The 19,525-nt window shown below is 34.7% G+C and overlaps 1 protein-coding gene across 2 annotated transcripts in view; it reads right to left on the minus strand.

The window, feature by feature from the left end:
- Nucleotides 1-897: 897 nt before the first annotated feature.
- LOC139694931 (hippocampus abundant transcript 1 protein) overlaps nucleotides 898-19,525 on the minus strand; it is a 38,304-nt gene continuing 19,676 nt past the window's right edge. For both annotated transcript variants that reach the window (XM_071593442.1, XM_071593443.1), the window contains exons 7-12: nucleotides 18,707-18,820; nucleotides 12,264-12,445; nucleotides 10,836-10,933; nucleotides 9,658-9,926; nucleotides 5,109-5,244; nucleotides 898-2,481 (exon numbers count right to left, since the gene is read on the minus strand). In XM_071593442.1, coding sequence (XP_071449543.1) covers nucleotides 2,390-2,481; nucleotides 5,109-5,244; nucleotides 9,658-9,926; nucleotides 10,836-10,933; nucleotides 12,264-12,445; nucleotides 18,707-18,820 — 891 coding nt within the window. In that variant the 3' untranslated portion in view covers nucleotides 898-2,389. The remainder of the gene's footprint in view (nucleotides 2,482-5,108; nucleotides 5,245-9,657; nucleotides 9,927-10,835; nucleotides 10,934-12,263; nucleotides 12,446-18,706; nucleotides 18,821-19,525) is intronic.

A 19,525-nucleotide genomic window follows, 5' to 3' on the forward strand; every position in this document is an offset into this window, starting at 1 on the left:
ACCCTTGTCGTTAGTCAACATGATCTAAATTTGGAATTTGTTTTTGATGAATAGCATGCCATTAAATATTGGTCACCAGAGGTGCAACCTGAAACAGTTGCCTTAGATACCGAAGACCAAATTTTCATTCAAAGTCTAAATATAAGTAATCATATCTACAAAATGAGTAGAACCAGTTGAGCCTAGAACCATAGGAATATAAGAGAACAATTTCAATTGACTGGACACACATATGAGCTATCATGGGAATAAGTAAGGGAGCCACACCAAAATATTCATCATATCAAGATGCTCTCTTTCCCTTGGATATCCCCCATAAACCAATAAAACAATATCACTCAAAACTGAGATGGAAAATATCCCTCACTCTTGTTAGCACACATTGACAAAACTATAACAGGCATTTATGGAAATCTATTGTTTTTATTGAAAAGTAATTAATGGTGCAAACATTACATACGCATGAGCACTGCCCCAGCAAAAACAAATAGGACTATGCCATGTGTTTGTCATTGATGTCACCAAATAACAATTAATTGCTAAATGAACCTTTTGATATCACTTGGCTAAAATTGATAATTCCATACTCTTTATCATCCTTGAGTTTTCCATCAACTCCTTCCAATTGTACATTTTATACATATCCTTGAAAAATATACTAATTACTGTATTTACAAAATTTAAAGCATCTGTGGTTTACATTTGGCAACAGGACATCTACAATCACATGAGCCAAGTTTAACCTATTAGATGTCTCCCAGTGAGACTGAATTTTAATCTTCCAAGGCCCAATAAGATCATCCCACTATCAGGTATCATCAGTATTTTTCACCACATGAGAAACCATGTTAACTCATAACACACGGCATACCAAAAAAGCAAGAGAAATGGAAATACTTAACAGGATTAATTTGGCTGTATTTTGCAGCTTGCATTTGGTAAACGCACATTAAATAACATTCAAATAGTGTAACATTCTTTTACTTTTTGTGTGTGCACATTAGTTTCCATACGCTTTGACTCAATTATAACACAATTATTTACACATTCACCTCATCATACAAATCAAGAAATAAAAACACTTGCGGTGGTAATAATCGAAGTTTTCTTAGTTCATCTGTCACTTTCACATGGTGGGGCATAGGGGACTGGCCAATTTTATTAAACATTATGGTCTATCGAGCAATCAACAATTGCAAATTCACAAAGAGAGACCTACTTTGGACACAATTGGCCACTAATACTGCTCTTTGAACACTTCAACAAGAACTACAAGTCTGTATAGTGACAAGAAACTCAACAAGTTCAGTGAAATAATGGGCCATCTAAGATATCTGCATGTTGGAGGCTAGCTAACCCTCTTTTCTTTTCCATGATATGCAACTCAGGCTGGGTAAGGAACATCTCTCTCTTCTTCCCATCATAGAAGAAACTAAAAGGATACAGGAAAGCCAATGTAACCTATTGGTGCAGCTGGGTCTTGAACCCCACTCATCCGCAAGCACACTCCAAAATAATTACACACACTGACACTATGTTTGTTCACTGCTCTTCTCAATAAATTAGAATTTGATTGTCGACTAACACTTCAGCTGGAGCAGCCATTATGTTAATGGAAAGATTACAGCACTTAAAAGCATACTAGAAGATAAAGTACAACAAAAATACTTCTCATTCTTAAAGATCTTAAAACTGTTAAAACAACAGCATTAAAATAAATACAGGTGACATCTGAAATCTTCCGACTTCCTGCCTTGTACTCTTGGCTTTCAAGAATCAACCTTCCACGTTTGACAAAATGCAAAAGATGATGCAGTGAGAGGGCATTCCCATCAATAGTAAGCAGACCAACAACAGAAAGATCATTGTGTCAATGGCTAGAGATGAGAGACTAATTAAAAAAAAAAGAGCAATTCTAATCCAGCCATTATAAATTCACAAAAATACCTTTTTGGTTTAGCAAATGCCATTTTAATTATAGATTTGCATCACCAAATGCCTTAAATGGAATGGAATCACAATGATCAGGAATAGCCCCAAAACACCACATAGCTGTCACACAAAAATCACCACATTTCACAAGGAGCAGCTGATGACACAAAGTGGATGGCTAATATTGTGTGCCACACCTTCACGAGGCCTTGGCAACCCGCTCACTTCAAACAATGGATGGTAATTATAATTAAGATTGGGGCAACTGCCACATATGTGGATATCCTGCTGAGGTTTAACAACGCCACACAGAATACCATACTGTAGCAGGTACAATCCAAATTATGTGCAACATGCTAAAACCAAGTGGGTATATCGGACCGCTGTCCGACTTTCAAAGGGAATTCCTTCATTGTTCACAGAAGAAGGTACATAAACATATATACCACTTCTAAATTTATAGGACCGCAGAGTCCTCCACCAACGGAGAATGTGGTCCTATGTCATGCTTCTTGTGATCCAGCTCATAATGAACTTCAACTGATAGACCTGAGAAATAGAGCAGAAAAGAACACTAATTAGCTAGAAAATATAAATAATACAGTAGCTTAACATTAGTTTAAAGCTATTGTACTTCACAGTTTACACGAAATGGTTTTCTCTTTCATGAATAAAATACCTATATTATATGGGTAAACTCAATGCCAGTAAACTGAGCTCCGAAAACTTACTAAATATCCACCAGTTGATATATTTTTTTTAATTTTCAAGGTTTACACAACCAATGGCAACAGTACATACTAGTTACCTTTTTTCTTTGAAAATTCATTGAAATCAGGGTCATAATTAGTGTTATAATCAGTGTCATAATTTAATTTGTCAGGGTTATAATTTCACAATCAAACATACATGAAACCTTAGCCATTTATACATTAAATTAGATATTATATAGAATATCTGACCCTAAGTCTCACTTGATAACCAAAATAGTCCCATTTTCCCATGTGAAACGTCTATGTTAAGCCATTATCAATATTCATTCAGAATAAAAAGCTTCCTTGATACAAGATTAGTTGATCTCTAGCTTATAATGTATGGCAAGCTAATTAGACAAGATCAGAATTTTTTTCAATTCCAATTGCAGCAGTTGTCAATTAAAACATCTTTCTTATTAAGAGTTTACACTATTAGATTATTTATATTTTATTATATATATGACATTAGGAAACAATTCCTCAAGGTGTGCTATGAAAATTAATCTGTGGTATGACCACAATATCAGTGGAATTAGGTTTGTATTCCAAAGTAATGTTGAAACTAAAAATTCTCTATCTTACCATGATCGATTTTATTTCAGTTTCAGAGAAACTGACCCATTAAGTGTTACTTTCTGAATTACCTTCCAAATGATGAAAGCTCTAAACAAAAAAACTAGATTGCCACTTCATATGTAACCACTACTAGTTTTTCAAATTCTCTGTCTTCAAACCCATTATATTTAGCAGTACAACACACCAATAATACAAACAATAATAAATTAGGTAAGGTTAAAATGTTTTTCAATTAGATAAGGAGGAAAACTCATGTAAGTCACCCCATTAGTTCCCTATTTAGATTACACTGAACTCAATGCACCAATAATACATTATCACTTCGATTTTCTAAGGACTTATTGAAGGACCCACATAATTTGCTAAGCAATATGGGAATTGTGCTCTTAAAAAGGATTTTGGACCACCACCTGCTGAGGCAATGGTGCCTGGCAAAAGCAAGAGGTAAAACTTCAACAAATACAGGGTGACAACACAACCTTTATAATCAAAAAGCTAGATGGAAAGAACTTGAGCATGTGATGGAGATGCGGGTTTCAAACCAAAGGAGCCAAGGTATTGCGATAATGAATAAATATACTACTTCAGAAGCTATATTGCGGGCAGCTACTTAGGAAGGCCTCATGGCTTTACAGGTGGTATGGACTGATGAAGAGAGAAATAGGAGATGAGCAAAAGAAAAAAGATGCACAGAAAATAACTGAAGCAGATGAATATAAAGAATTGATTTTCAATAATAAAATATCCAAGTCAGAAAAGAAAATAACTTTGAACAGTCCAGTTGTAAATATGGATGAAGTTCATGTTGATTGATTTGTCATCATGCTTGACACACTAGAGGGAGTCACAAGACAGTTAATTTCAAAGTCACTAATTCCGTGATCATAACAAATTCTGGTGATGAGAAATCCAATTTTACAGCAGTCCAGGCATATTGTGCTGCTGTATCACCCTTACCACTATCAGAAAGAAAACAATGTCAAAAGAAAGCAGGAGTTTTCATTCACATTCACCCCAAAGGATGCATGGATGAGCAAGGCATGAGGTTTTGGCAAACATTGATGGTTATCAATCAAATTATTAAAGCAGAATGAGTTTATAAAAAGCAAGCATCTATCTCCAACCCATATTCCAATTCTTTAGTTAAGTTGTTTATAACACTGAGGCAGCTGGAATGTCACATTAGATATGTAAGTGCTATTGACTAATTGGCATTGATGAATGCTCATCTGATACATGAAGAACAAGAAAAAGTAGCACTGTTTCTACATTATTGGTTAAATAGAAAAAAATGAGGTGGTGCTAAGCATGGTAGGGAGGAGAGGGAATTGTTGAGAGAAATCCAAAGAAGGCATGAAAGATGGATGTAGAGTGTTTTGCAATGGGATGCTGAAGGCCATGATTGAGGGGAGAATGGGCAAAGCAAGCAAAGAATTGGGTAAGCAAGGAAGGGAAAGGAACAGCATAAGGATGTTGGATGGATTGAGGGGAAGAAGGAAGTATGGTTTATTAGTGTAGGATGTCAAGTAATCTTTTGTTAGCAGAGGCAAAAAAATGTAACGTTGTACTGATGTTTAGCCTGTGTCCTTTGAAAACCTACCTTAAACAGGAGCATACCAATATTAAAATAAATGATCATCTGCTGTTTTAACCTGTGAATCCTATATGAAATATTTAACTGGCTGGTATGGAAAATATCAAGAGAACCATGAAATATACGATTTTCGATTTTCCTCAATGTAAACAGAATGGAAAAAATTATGAGTTTCATGGTACCAATACATATTTTTGGCCACATAATTACTTTGAAAAGAATGATAAGATTTTAATGAGTTATCAACATACCAGAGTGCCTACGTGTGGAGCTTGGTCTTCCCAGTCCAGCTCCAATTGAGGAACTATTGTCTGGAATGAAGACTGCAACCAGTAGGGCACAGATGACCAGAAAAGCACCAAATACAAAGGGTGGACCAGGCACCATCTGGAAAAGGATGATGTTTTTCATTAATAAAAAAAAAGCCTTCCCTTTTGTGCCTAGCTTTTAAGACTTAATCATTAAAATATGATTATAGTTTTACCCAGAGCACCTATTTTAAATTACTTAGTTATTCACAATGTGAATATACATGTACTTACTTCCCTTGTATTACAGAATATCATCATTACACATATAAATACTGCAAATAGCAAATCATACCATGCTACTTATCTTATTTTAAAACCAAAGTTTAATTGAACATACAATGATACAAATGCAAGCATTTTTCAGGCCGAGACCATAGAGAGTGATCTCTCCATAAATTTTTCACATTCACAATTGTTCACAAATTTCAAGTTTTATTATGAGTTGCTTACAAATCAATTTGAAATTTAAAAGGAGAGATAAAAAAATCAGGCAACGAAATCATTTAATCATGTCAAAACCAAATGCAATCTTATGCATGTGATATATGTAGTAAATGAGACAGCCATGAAATCAAATCATTCGTAATCTCTCTGTAAAGTAGGTACTATGAGATAGGAGCTTGTGGAATCAAAACTCTTGTAAACAGTAGGCCATACACAAGGTCTGTCCAAAAAAGATGAGACTTATCTTTCTGATCATGAACTACTTGACAGATCACAATCAGCGAGGTGACACCTTTTAGTCTGTGAGGAGTAAAATACCACCTTGCTCATGGCTCTATCTTGACTGGTCTTAGCACAACAGTGATTCTGGTCTGCGCTTGCACATGCTTGCTGTACTAAGTCTAGCATAGGTGTGAATAAAGGTGTAAGTGAAGCAGCATATGTGCACTGAATTTTGATTTAACCTCCAGAAAATGGCAACTGAAATTTATGCAATGATTCCAGAGGCATTTGGTCATGAATCTATGCATCGGGCTCAATTCTTTTGTTGGTAAAACTACTTCCAGTCCGAACAAACCAGGAACGATGAAGAACAAAGATGTGAACAACCATCGATGTCAACAAATGATGCCCACATCAACAGTGTGAATGATTTGGAGCATGCAAACCATAGGTTTAACTGTCAGGGAGATTGCCAATGAAGTTGACATTGGTGCTTCATCATTTTGACAAATATTTTGGGCAGAGGAGACCACAAATGTTGAAAAACAAGTCTTGCTGCTTTAATCATGACAAGGCACCGCAGCACCTATCATTGATTGCTACCGAGTGTTTGGCCAAAGCAGCACACTGGTGATTCTCCAGCCATCCTACTCCACAGATATTGCTCCACTATACTTTTTCAAATTTCCAAAGTTGAAATCCAGTTTGAAAGAATGCCAATTTGAATCTATTAAAGATCTCCAACAAAATCGTACCACAGGCTATCCTGAATGAAGCATTCCAGGAGGCACTTGAAAGCTTGAAAAAACTTAGGGGGCGATGTATTTGCAGCCAACGACTGTATTTTGAAGGCTATAAGCATGATTAAAGGGCAACCAATAAATTCAAGTAATTATTCAAACAGTCACACCTTTTTTTTTAATAGACCTTGTATTTCAACAGTGACTTTAGGGTAAAAAAGATACAGGTGGGAGTGAAATTAAATGGCGCTCAAAAAATTGATACAGGTGAAAAATCACTGAACCAACCAAAAAATCCTCAGTGACATCGTATCAAAGTTAAGTACATAGTATTGTAGTGTAGTAGTGTAATAGTATAAGTAAACAACATATTATTATAATTTTGTCCATTTTCTTCTCAGGAGTGGAGTAGAAATCGAAAAATTGTATACTTGCAATAATTATCAATATCATCACCATCATCATGTATTATTAATACAATTTCTAAAAATAGAAGCAAAATATAATATTCACATTTTGTTTTTTTACTTGACACCCGACTAAATGATACCATTCCAAGAATTTTCTTTATTAAATTGTTAATTATCATTAATGTGTGATTTTGAATAAGGCACTCTATAATGTGTACATCTTGGATTTACTCTCATTAAAGGTTCATTTAATTTTTATGAGTGATCTAATGAATGAATGTGCTTCAAGTATTCTTAATAATTAATCTTTTTGCTTAGGGTCAGTCTTTTGAGTTTGATGTCATACACGATTACCAACAGGATTACTCATATAATTAATGGTTTCATTTATTTATAGGATTACTAATTTTTTCTGCCTCAGGGATTCAAAAAGCAACATATTTTGCACTTGCACATAACCATAATTTCAGTCAGCAATTTTTTTCAGATGTGACTTCATTCACCAAAAGTTTGACCGATTTCCCAAGTAAACAATAAATATGAAGTTTAGCACACACAATGGACATTAACAGTAATCACCAACATTTAAAACAAATCATTCACATTGAAATATTAAATTATTTTAGCTTCTAAATATCTCATATCGAAGCATTTACCAAAGAGCACATAAGATAGTAATTTCAACACTATACTCTATTTAACTTTTTAAGTTTCAAAATGTGACCCACTCAATGTAAAACAATAACTGAAAACGTTCCAGGGGTTAATAGAGAATGAGCGCTTTGAATAGATAGTGCTTCATTTGCTGTTAATTGACCCTCTAAAGCAAGACCGTGACAAACTTCAAAGGGACATTAATAAAATGGCAGATTGGGTGACAAAAAATGGGATGGATATTAATGTTAGCAAATGCAAATCCATCACTTTTAGCAATAAGGTAAATGGAAACAATAGGGAATATAAATTCTCAGACTATGTCATTCCTAGAAGTGATACTTGCAAATACGAGGGTCATCCGGAAAGTAGTACCCGTTCGTGCCGCATGAAGTGCTGACGACGCGAGTAGCCGCTGGACGAGGTCAGATAGCTTCAGTGGCTTGTCTGCCTTCTCTGAGCCAAGTTGCGTGACGCTAGCATTGCCTGTGTTGTTTCTGTGATTGTTTACAATGTTTAAAAAAATTGAGAACGCCGCCAGTTGTGAAGTGAGGGCAGTGATTAAATTCCTCAATGCAAGAAACGTTCGCCCATGTGATATTCATCGCCAATTAAAGGAGGTGTATGGAGACAATGTAATGGACGAGTCGTCTGTTCGGCGGTGGTGTCGCAACTTCAACATGGGGAGGGGGAACACACACGACGATGAGCGTTCGGGGAGACCGTCTGTCATTACAGACCAACTGGTGAGCTCAGTTGACGAATTCGTGAGGAACGATCGGCGCGTCACAATTGATGACATCTGTGAGCATTTTCCCAATGTTTCTCGAACAATTGTTCATGAAATTGTTAAACACCATCTGCATTATGCAAAAATTTGTGCAAGATGGGTCCCTCGCGTATCTCAATGAGCTGGCGGCGAAGGACTATGCAGCAGGAATACAGAAACTTGTCACACGTTATGACAAATGCCTTAATTTGCTTGGAGATTATGTTGAGAAGTAGTTTAAAGTATCCTCTTTCAAATAAAATTTTTTATGTTTGTTAATATTTACTTTTGTGTCTTTATTTCACGAACGGGTACTACTTTCCGGATGACCCTCGTACTTAGGTGTATATTTATCTAAGGACTTAGGGTGGGGGCTAAATGTGGAGTACATCTATAAGAAAGCTTTCAAAACTCTTCATTGGGTAATGAGAAACCTCAAAGGGAGCGTTAGAGCAACCAAGGAGAAGGCTTATCAGACCCTAGTAAGACCAATTTTAGAGTACGCTTCTCTTGTATGGGACCCTCATGAAGAAGGTCATATTAAAAAACTGGAAAATGTGCAAAGAAAGGCTGCCCGATATGTACTGGGGAAGCATAGGAGGATGGAGAGTGTGTCTGACATGCTAGAAACGCTGGGCTGGGAACCTCTAGAGTCTAGAAGAAAAGTAAGCAGACTTTGTGGAATGTTCCGAATTTTGAAGGGGGAGAAAGCTTGGGCAGATCTTAGGAAAGAGGCGGGGAACCCAAATTTTATAGGCAGAAATGATCACAAATTTAAGATAAAATGCCGGGCACAGAGAACAAATAAAAAAAAATTTTCTTTTCTAAATAGAACAATTGTTGAGTGGAACACCTTACCTGCAAAAATATTCGAGCCCTTTCCTAACAGAGTGTATACTTTTAAGAATAGATGTAAGGCATATATGTAATAATGTGATTGATGTGTGGAGTATGGTATTATATGTAATAGCTTAATTTTTTTTAATTTATCTTTTTTTTTCTTGCTGATTAATGGTTGTAAATGGGATGGGGATTCACTTGTTTTGTTAAAGATATTTGTGTTTTGAAGTCTGGTTTTATGTATTATCTTTTGCAATTATTTGGGACTTGTGTGCCACCTGACAATGTCTATTAGCACATGTGTATTTTTAATAATAATAATATGAATCCTTGAGTTAATTCAATGCCAATATTTCAGCCAAATCCTTTCCAGGAGAGAGAGAGGGAGGAACATCCATGATTGTCATTACCTGAGGGACCATGTCGGCCCTTCCAATACCAGACCCTATCCCTATGGCAGACCCATTGACTCCTGCCATTTCCCACCGTGGTGAGTGGTGGAAGTGGGAAGGAGGCATCACCAGCTGTGGATGATGCAGGTGTGGAGAGGGGGCAGGAGGCAGGCCAACAGCCTCATCATTGAGGTCTACGTGGAAGAGGTAGAAGATGAGTCCAAACATAGCAGGACCCAATCCATTGCAAAGTCCTCGCATGCCAGTCACCATGCCCTGTACAAGGCCTGCAGGAAAGGGGAAGGGAAACGAAGTGCTGGTAATTATTTAAGAATAAATGATAACCATTGCAAATGGTCAGTCAAGTTAAGTGGTCAGTACTGAGCAAATGCAACATGCATAATTTGTGTTGCATCCACTTTAAACAATATGGTTTTAGATATAAAGTTAATTACAGTTTACTCAATTACACATCAGAGCAGATTTTTATTTTACAATTTACATATGTAATAATGATAAAATAGCATTTTTATTATAATGACTTATTGCATAGTGTTCACTTTGACTCTGATAACTGAGGCAAATTTAAATGATTAGGAGTGTTAAACTTTAAAAGAAATAGCAAGTACACTAAAGGGAAAATAGAATAAACTATTTATTTCTCTTATTTGACTTTCTAAGTACAGGTAATTATCTAATGTTTCAAAGAATAGAATTAAAGGAGCAGCAAACACATAACAGCAATGGCATTGACTTTTGGAAACAAATGTAACTGACAGTGGAATGATTCAATTTTAAGTTTATAAAGCAAATTCTTAGAATCAAGTATCACCCAAATCCATTAGAGACACTAGAATCCTGATATTATACTGAATACCACATATAACAAGAATATTGAAGCATACAGTACTCATAATATTAGCATTCCATTGCACATTAATAAACCTTGAGAATAAGCCTCCCTGCTATTAATTAATGAACAACGTCAAATGCAATTCATCTTAAAATGAATAGAAAGCAGCAAACTTTCTAATGCATACATTTGAACAAAAGCAGCAGACAAATATGGTGGAATGCACTAAAAACAATTTTTGTAATAAAACACAAGCAATAAAATTATGAAGTTGCTCTTCATTTTAAAAATTGAAAAATACCACAGCTATGGTTAATTAGTATCCCTAACCAACAATACTGACCTTGCTTATCAACATCAGAATGCATGGAAACAAATGCGCTGATAGCAGGGTATGTGATGCTTGACACAGATGCTAGCACACCAGCGGCCCACATCATCCTAAAGGAAAATCAAAGATGGGTAATTAATGCCATACACATCAGAAACAGGTTACCACAGGGCATGAATAATGAAGCAAGAAAGAGTAAGCAGTGAAGTAAATGAAAACCAAATTTTCAAGCCTATAGAGCCATAATTTTTGTTTGCTCTTTATAAAAATGTTAAGCATAGGAAGTAAGTATTCTTCCATTTCCTATGAAATGCCAATTTCACACAAAATTATTTCATATAACTATTTATGCAGCCCTCAGCCACGCTATCATCTCATCTTCAAGTCTATAAATTAAAATTAAAATTTTTACTTCTGATAAGGCCAATTTATTCTGTTTCAATGCATATTTTCGACCAATAAAATGCATATAAGCTTGGAAGGATAAAAATTGTCACGCAAGAATAGATACTATCATCTATTGAGCCAACTTGCTCCACATTAAATGCTACAACTTGAAAAATTTTTCAAATTCCAAAAGGGCAAATATTGTGCTAAGATTCAAAATAATTCCATGGGCCTGAAGAAAATGAAAGAAAAACGTCATTTCCAGGGGTGTAACAGTCATGTTTCAACGTTTCAACTACTAGACATCCCCAGCTTCAACAAATCCTTGCAAACATTTGGTTATTTTGGACAAAAATTTTGTTTTTCATTTTTCAGTCACGTTCATGAGGTCAGAATTATATTTTGACAAGAACATGGAGCTATCACTAAGTGAATAGCAAAACATGTCATCAGGAAGCTACAATCACGTAACCAGAAAACTAAACACTTGATAAGAAACCCCAATAGCGTGGAAATTTCTGCAAATTTGTGGAAATCCTACAAAATCAGTCAAAGAAAAACTGCTTGGAATCATACTTAGAAGACGTATACTAATTTGATTAAATGTTTGGGCAGGGACACCTTATGGCTGTACAAAGCATCAACAATATTGAAATGTCTCTTTGAGTTATATACAGGCAATCAGGGATGGGAAGTAATTACCACACGGCTAGAAAAACACACTTTTTTACGGAAAGAACTATCACAAAATTAAAGTTAAGACAAGACAACAGAAAAACTCAAAACAAAGGTTTTTCTTTACTAGCCATTCAATTTAAAATTGGAATGGCCACCATGAATAGGTCTTTCTGTTTTATCCTTTTCCTAAAGGCCTCCAAACGTTCAAGACGAGGTTTCAAAAAATGCCAAAGTGAATTGATATAAGCATGTACATTATGCTAAATAAAATGAACATAAATGACTCCCTGGTGAAAAATTTCTTGAAAAAATCTCGACCCTAGTTGCACAACAGATGCAGCTAACACAAACTTCTAGAAGAAATAATATTCTTACCATGTCTGTGATCCAAATCCATACCATGTCAACTGCAGCATCTCAAAGAGGAGTCCTAGAAGTATGGTATGCTTTGATCCAATGGATCGCATGAGGAAACCTAGCACCACTTGCGCACCAACTGACAGCATGCCCACAACAGCTATGTACACAGCTACCATCACCACACTGAACCCCATCACCTGGTAATACCAGTATTGACCACATCAAAGTCTGTACCAAAAATGTCACACAGGGGAGCATATTCACCACCGGATGTTTCAACAAAAATCATCCACACCATACCATTCAACAACCCCATAAAAAATATTTACCAGTTCAAAAAAAGATCTCCATAACATCATGTAACATAAACCTTCAAATACGTTGTCCATTATTAACAAAAAAAGAAAAATTAGACTTCACACAATGAATTAATTGAAATTAAGTTCAAGTTTGTTTTAATCACAAAACCAAGGATTAACAATAGAATGTTTTTCCAACAAAAAGAAGTTCTATAGTTGGCTACTAAAAGTAAGAGGCTTCTCAAAAATACATTTTAAATTAGTGCAGAGTTATCTACCAATTTGTTACAGATACAACAATTTGAACTGAATCAAAAAATAATTATAATAGCTAATAAGATAATTTTGCATAGGTAACAGCTTAATATGATTAAATGAACACAACTACAACTGACTGATTACATGAGACCTCATATTGTCAGACTCCTACCCTGCCAATTAATTACCTACAGAGTTAAGGAGAGTAAACCTTGCATAAAACTTTTTAAATATATCATTATCCCAAATTATGTGACTTGCAGGCTGTCAGTATCTATCTATTGATTTTGTTGAATTGCTGAATGATATGATTTTTGCTGATGATTTTGTTGAATGATAGAATTAACATTATCCTTACTACAGACACTGCTGAAATCTCAGATGCCTACAAAAATAATTATTAACCTGAAAGTCTTAATGATTACACTCACAGAACTCTCTCAACTTTGCTACTCTCACTTCTGAAGTTTTTGGCTATATTTTTATTGGTGAGATTGAAAACTCTGGCTTTTCTCCTTCTATCAGAGGTCTTCTGCCAATGCCGATGAGGGATGTGATAATGAGGGATACGAGTTTTCGTCTAGTTAGGCAAAGCTATGAAATGTACGCCCTTCAAACAATAGTTACAACTCTGGATATTGCAAATAAATCATACTCTGTGAAATCTTTGTGACTTCACTAGTTCTGAGTGACACCCAACAATGATGCATATTTTTAACCAGTTCGTAAACATCACCAAGGATTAAAATGAGAACCATTACAATACCTAGAAAATGTTTACTGGCATAACTCTAAGAAAAAATGCAACAGAATCCTATAAGATGTAAACCTTCCAAGGACACACAGCCATATGTTGAGCACATACACTTAATTAAGGCTCCTTGATAGAGCACACTGTTAAGTGAATTGATCATAATTCTAACCCATCTCCAGCGAGGACCTAATATTAAAAAAATACGGTGTACTTCTGTTTTTGTTATGAATTACAACATTATGCTTCACCCAAAGTCATTTTTATTTTATTGAAACAAAAATAATTTATCAACTCAATGTAAGGCTTAGAAATGTATGATGTTTCCTATGCATTGATAAATTGCAGAAATGAGATAATAATGAACATGGCATAAAAACCAAATTATATAATAATAATAAGTCCAAGCAAATAAATATACCATATTTTCCCATCGATAACGCAAACCCAGAACTTTGAAGTTATCATGAATTTGTATAGATACCGCTTGCCCATGGTTTCATAGTTATCTTCAACATGTATAAATGCCTCGCATCTGTATATACATATATATATGCGTGTAAAAATAATACACATTGTGTGTACAAATACGTCTATATCCATACACAAATAGATGGTAACAACCAATTAATACATGAAATCATAATTGCCTGTGGCTATATCTACCGTGAGTAAAGAGAGGATTGAAGCCAATTGATTGCCAATTGATTCCAGACAACAGAAGGATCAAAAAATAAACAATATTTACAAGCCAACACAATAAGCCACCTTATTACTTTCTCGCTATAATTCGTAAGTCAAAACAAGACACAGGTTTGGTGCCCGATTTGCTACATAAAGTAACATTTAGAATTTAAAAAATAAGAGAATGAATGAATTTTCTTGTTTCTTTGCTCTCATTCACTTTGCTAGTATCCGCGCTCAGCTTTTCTTGACACCTTTCAAGTTCTATGAAAGTGCCCCCTACATGGTGATTGTTTCTAACCTGAACTGAGTTTAGTTTTTGTAATTTAGAATTTTCTCAAGAAAACAATCCATGCAGAGGAAAATCGTATACAGGTATGATGAAGCTAAAAAGTCTTCAATCTCGCACAAGAAAAAGGAAATTGCGAGGTTGCCAGGATTTATCCATTAATTCATCTTTTAAATCAAAGTTATGTTCTTGTGTGGAAAAGTGAATGATGCCCGATATGAAAGACTACACAGAATCAGGAAGAATTAAAAGATTGTCTTATGAAGAAATAAATCTGTGGATCCTGTAAATTTGGCAGGGTGTCAGAGTGACTTGTCTAAAAAATTGATTAGAAAAATTTTAAGGCAATATTTAAACCCCAGTGCTAGCAGATGAAGAAAAGTTCTAAGGGTGAACTCAGTCATGTGCCTGAAGAGATAATAAATGCACTTAATTCATTTAATTTTGATTCAGGTGAGGAATTTCTAGGATTCGAGTCATCCTATCCTATCATACATTTTGCGTACGTGTAAATAATACGATGCACTCTATGTATATGTGAGGTATTATATGTATTAGAATAAATGAAGTATAGAAATTATATGTTTTTTATTTTTCTCATGGATTTATGAGATGAATTAACTGTTATAAGTAGCAGATCTGTATAAAATAGAAGGCAATTAGAAAAGCATGCTTCCAGACTTATTTATTTATTTAGTTTTGCGATACTCTTCCTTCGATTATTGTGTACATAAGTATGTAAATGTTTGCATGTTTTCAATTTTCATTACATAAAGCGCATCGTGATTTTTTCGATCATCTGAACATTTTTTACATATAACGCATGTGTTATCGATGGGAAAATATGGTAATAATCAAGAACAAGGAAAAAATACACAATGATGATGTGTACTGCGCTTTGGTGTGCTCTGAGTATCATTAACTGCCAAAATACATTACAGCAAAAAATACGTGAGAAAAAAAGACAATAGGCCCAATCATTTAATTCCAGACCATTTACTTTCAAGAATCACAATGAATACTTCACCATTGCCACTGCTGAAAGTTTTTTCATTAATTCCCCAAAAGCAGAAAAACTAGGGCAGTAAATGAGTCCTTAAAGGTATTAGCTAATGTTTAGAACTTCAGCAGTACTATTGTTACTACAGAGCCATTATGTATAGTAAAAGTTGTGCCCCCCACCAACCACCAAACCCTAGGAATTTACAAAGCATTGATACTTCATGTAAAATATGGTGGTAGTGATTACAGATGTACAGTGGGCCCTCAAATTAAATGGTATGATATCAGTGAATGAAAACAACTGTTATGAGAAAATATTATTAAATTTTAAAGGCTTAATCTATTTCAGAATAACCCAAGTAGCTGTTTAAATGTAGTATTACATATTTACAAGAAAAAATAAACATTTAGCAGTTCAATTTTTTTGACTAAATTTTGTACAATAAATAAACAATACTATGAGAATAGCAGCTATTAAGTTCAAATCTGGCATCAGCTACATTTATATAATAAGAAAAAGTTAATAAAATTGAAAAAACTGCATTAATTGAATAATGATGAAACATGTCCTTTTCTTCTATTACTTTTACAAATGTCTTTTTGGATGTTTTAACCCATTGAAAGAGTAACATAAGCCTGCAAAAGTAAAGCTCATCAACTTCTTTCACTTCAATATTATTTGATCATTTGGGATCCAACCATTAACATAGTCGCCTACCTAATTGCATTAACCTGATAAGCTTAACCATCATCAATAATAATTATTTTTAGCATATTATCATCATTAAACAGAATCTTTAAAATTATTCATTACTTGGAATCAGGAATAGGATGAATTTGAGGGACCTACCTAAGAAGGAACAAACCACAGTGAAATAATAACCAGTAACCCAAACAGACTTAAGCTTAAGACCATGGAAAAAAGATCCACAATCTTGGAGGTATACAAAGGCCCCTAATTATCTTAAGACCATGGAAACAAGATCCACAATCTTGGAGGTATACAAAGGCCCCTAATTATCTTCAACTATTCATGGAAAGGAAAATGGAATCAGAAAATCTATTCTTTCACCACTAGCTCTCAAGATAATTTCTAAAATGTTTAAAGTTGTGAATTTTGGATTATCAAATACAAAATAGCGATGCATGTTTCTCCCTTCCTTGACCTCTTCATTAAACAACAGATTCTTGATTTTACACAACTACTGCTCTCTACAAAAACCAATACCATGAAAACTTGAGCTAAAGTAATAAACCAAAATGAACACTTTATGGTTTACTTTTGTGCATCATTCCTTAGTAAAAATTCTCTGTACACTATGAATTATTTTTGACAACGAGGTATAAGTAATGCGTAAATGCAATAACTGTGCAAAGGAACTTTGTTCCAATTATCATGGAACAAAGCTTTTTATACATTGAATCAAGATGGCATTGAAGAAGAAGTTCTTCTGAAGTTTTCAAAATCATGGACATGTTTTGAATTATATGGTTGGTAACAAATAGAAAAATCTTTTTGAAGAGTTAACCACATAACTTGGGTACTCAGTGTACATCTTGGAAGTTTAAGGATAATAAGCCCAGTAATTTTGAAATCAACAATATTATTAAACACTCCATCAAATGTTAATTATAATTTATCCACAGAAACACTGACTTTATCCAAATATATCTAAACAGGTGAATGATATAGCATAATACAGGGTGCAGCAACATAACTTCCTTTTTTGAAAGCTTTTGCATCAGAAAAAGGAAGTTATGTTGCCGCACCTGTACAAGACAAGAATTAATTGGGATTATTTATAAAAACAAGTTCCACTTATTTCTCAATTATATTCTCACATGCAACATATATCAAATACATAGAAACCAAACAGCAGGAACATAATACAATGAATAATTTGTTACTTCCCTTAACCTTCAAAATGACTCACGAGATCAAAGGCATGAATAACATACAGACACACATGTGATCTTCAATATGAAATCCAGTCATTATTGTACTCTAGTTATATCAACTTGAATTTTCAACACAATTCAGGATTTATTAGGTCTGTTCAAAAGATTCCCCAACTTTTTGAAAAGTGCACCTCCAGTTGTTCATTTTTTAATCCGCTTGGAGGTGTTGTGTCCCCAGAAACTTTTCAAATAACCACCATCAACCACTTTGTTGATTAGTTAGGGCCAATCATGTGAAGGTAAGTTCAAGTAGTGAAGCGAAAAGTCTGATCCGCAGAATTTGAGCTCTTTGAAGGAGAAGTGTCGCTCTATGAAATTCTGCGTGAAACTATGCAAATCCTTCACAGAAACTGAGTTGATTGCATCCTTCACAGAGTTGATTGCTGATGGTGAGGATGCTTTGAAATGTACCAAATGTTACGAGTAGTTTACTGGGCTCAAAAAGGGGCAGCAAGCAGTGGATGATGCTCGCTCGAATATCAAGGTAATTTTGACTGTTTTTTCCAATACAAAGGGGGTTTTGTAATACGAATAGCTACCTAACAGCCAGTCAACACCGAGAGTTACCTCGAGGTTGTAAAATGACTAAGAGAGAGAATCAGACAAAACAAGCCAAACTTTCGAGGAGCAGTGACTGGTTTTTTCACCACAACCACATGCCAGCTCATTCGTCTCTCAGAACTCTTTGAGTTTTTAGCCAAAAGCAAGACTGTTGTGCTTCTCCACCCACCCTACTCACCAGTCTTGCCCCCAAGTGACTTTGTCTGTTTCCCTAAACTAAAAAACCCACTCAAAGGAAAAATATTTGCCCCCATTCCAGAGATAGCGAAAATTTTGACAGAGGAGCTATGAACAGACCTTGTATGGTCACTTATATGTTTAATACTGAAATTTGCGGCTGCAGCTCTTCTACTCCACATGACTGAAAGTTCTTACTCCATACAATAGCACACACTTCTAACTACAGTGATGCAGACATCATGGGATTCTGGGAGCAGACACAAGAGTGTTTAACCAGGAAAACTTAACCTTAAATATTTAGTGAATTAATTACAACTGCAATTATCCCATATGTATCAACCATTTCAAATAAGACCCTACCCATGCATCCTGTTAAGAGAGGTCTGGATACCCTAGATTTTAGGATTAATACAGAAACGTATATCCAATAAATATCACAAAAAGTTTTAAAAAGATAAAGAAATTAATTACGTACCAGTTTCAAATATACAAAGATGCATGAATATTGACCAGCTTCAGGCAAGTAGGATAGAAATACTGTCATGCATAACATCAGGATGGTATGATCCTTCCCAACTTTCCGTAAGGCCTGAGAAAAACCGAAATCAAATATTAATGCAAGTATTCCTATAAGGACAAGGAAGATATATCTTAAAATGCTATTAACTAGATAGAAAGCTCTTGCCTACGAGTCCCAGTAATTTGAGTCAGTCTTTAATGATAAACTTCATAGATGGTTTAAAAAACCAATAACTATTACAATTTGACTGCTTGGAGTTGAATTGAGATTAAAATATTATTTTCTCTTTAATCACTTAAAGCTAAATAACTGGGATATGCAAATTTATTTTGCAACCTAATTCATTTCAACAGAGATAACTTTTTCAAATTTTCATCTAAACATGTATCACTCTAAGCAAGCTCAATCACAGCTACTTGTACAATCACGCCTGAATCTAATTAATGAATTTCTTAAGCAATCATTATAATCAAGGAATTCGTCCATGTTCTAAAAAATCATTGCACTTGATTTTTAAAGTAATTTTTAGTACTACAAATATTAAGTAATAAAATTTACCATTACAGTTTTTTCACTTTTCATCATACTTAAGTATGAGAAGTGAGCATATGAATAAATTTACAGAAAATAATACAATGCGAGAATATAATACAAGGATATTATGCATAGTTCATAAGGTAACTAAAGCTTTTCGTCAGTAAGAGTGAGCAGCCCTGTCAATCAATCAGAGATGACACTGTAACTTAAACAAAGAAGTTCAAAAACATATTTTTG

Source organism: Hetaerina americana, unplaced genomic scaffold, assembly GCF_022747635.1.
Source record: "Hetaerina americana unplaced genomic scaffold, ioHetAmer1.1.p SCAF_6, whole genome shotgun sequence".
Taxonomy (NCBI): domain Eukaryota; kingdom Metazoa; phylum Arthropoda; class Insecta; order Odonata; family Calopterygidae; genus Hetaerina; species Hetaerina americana.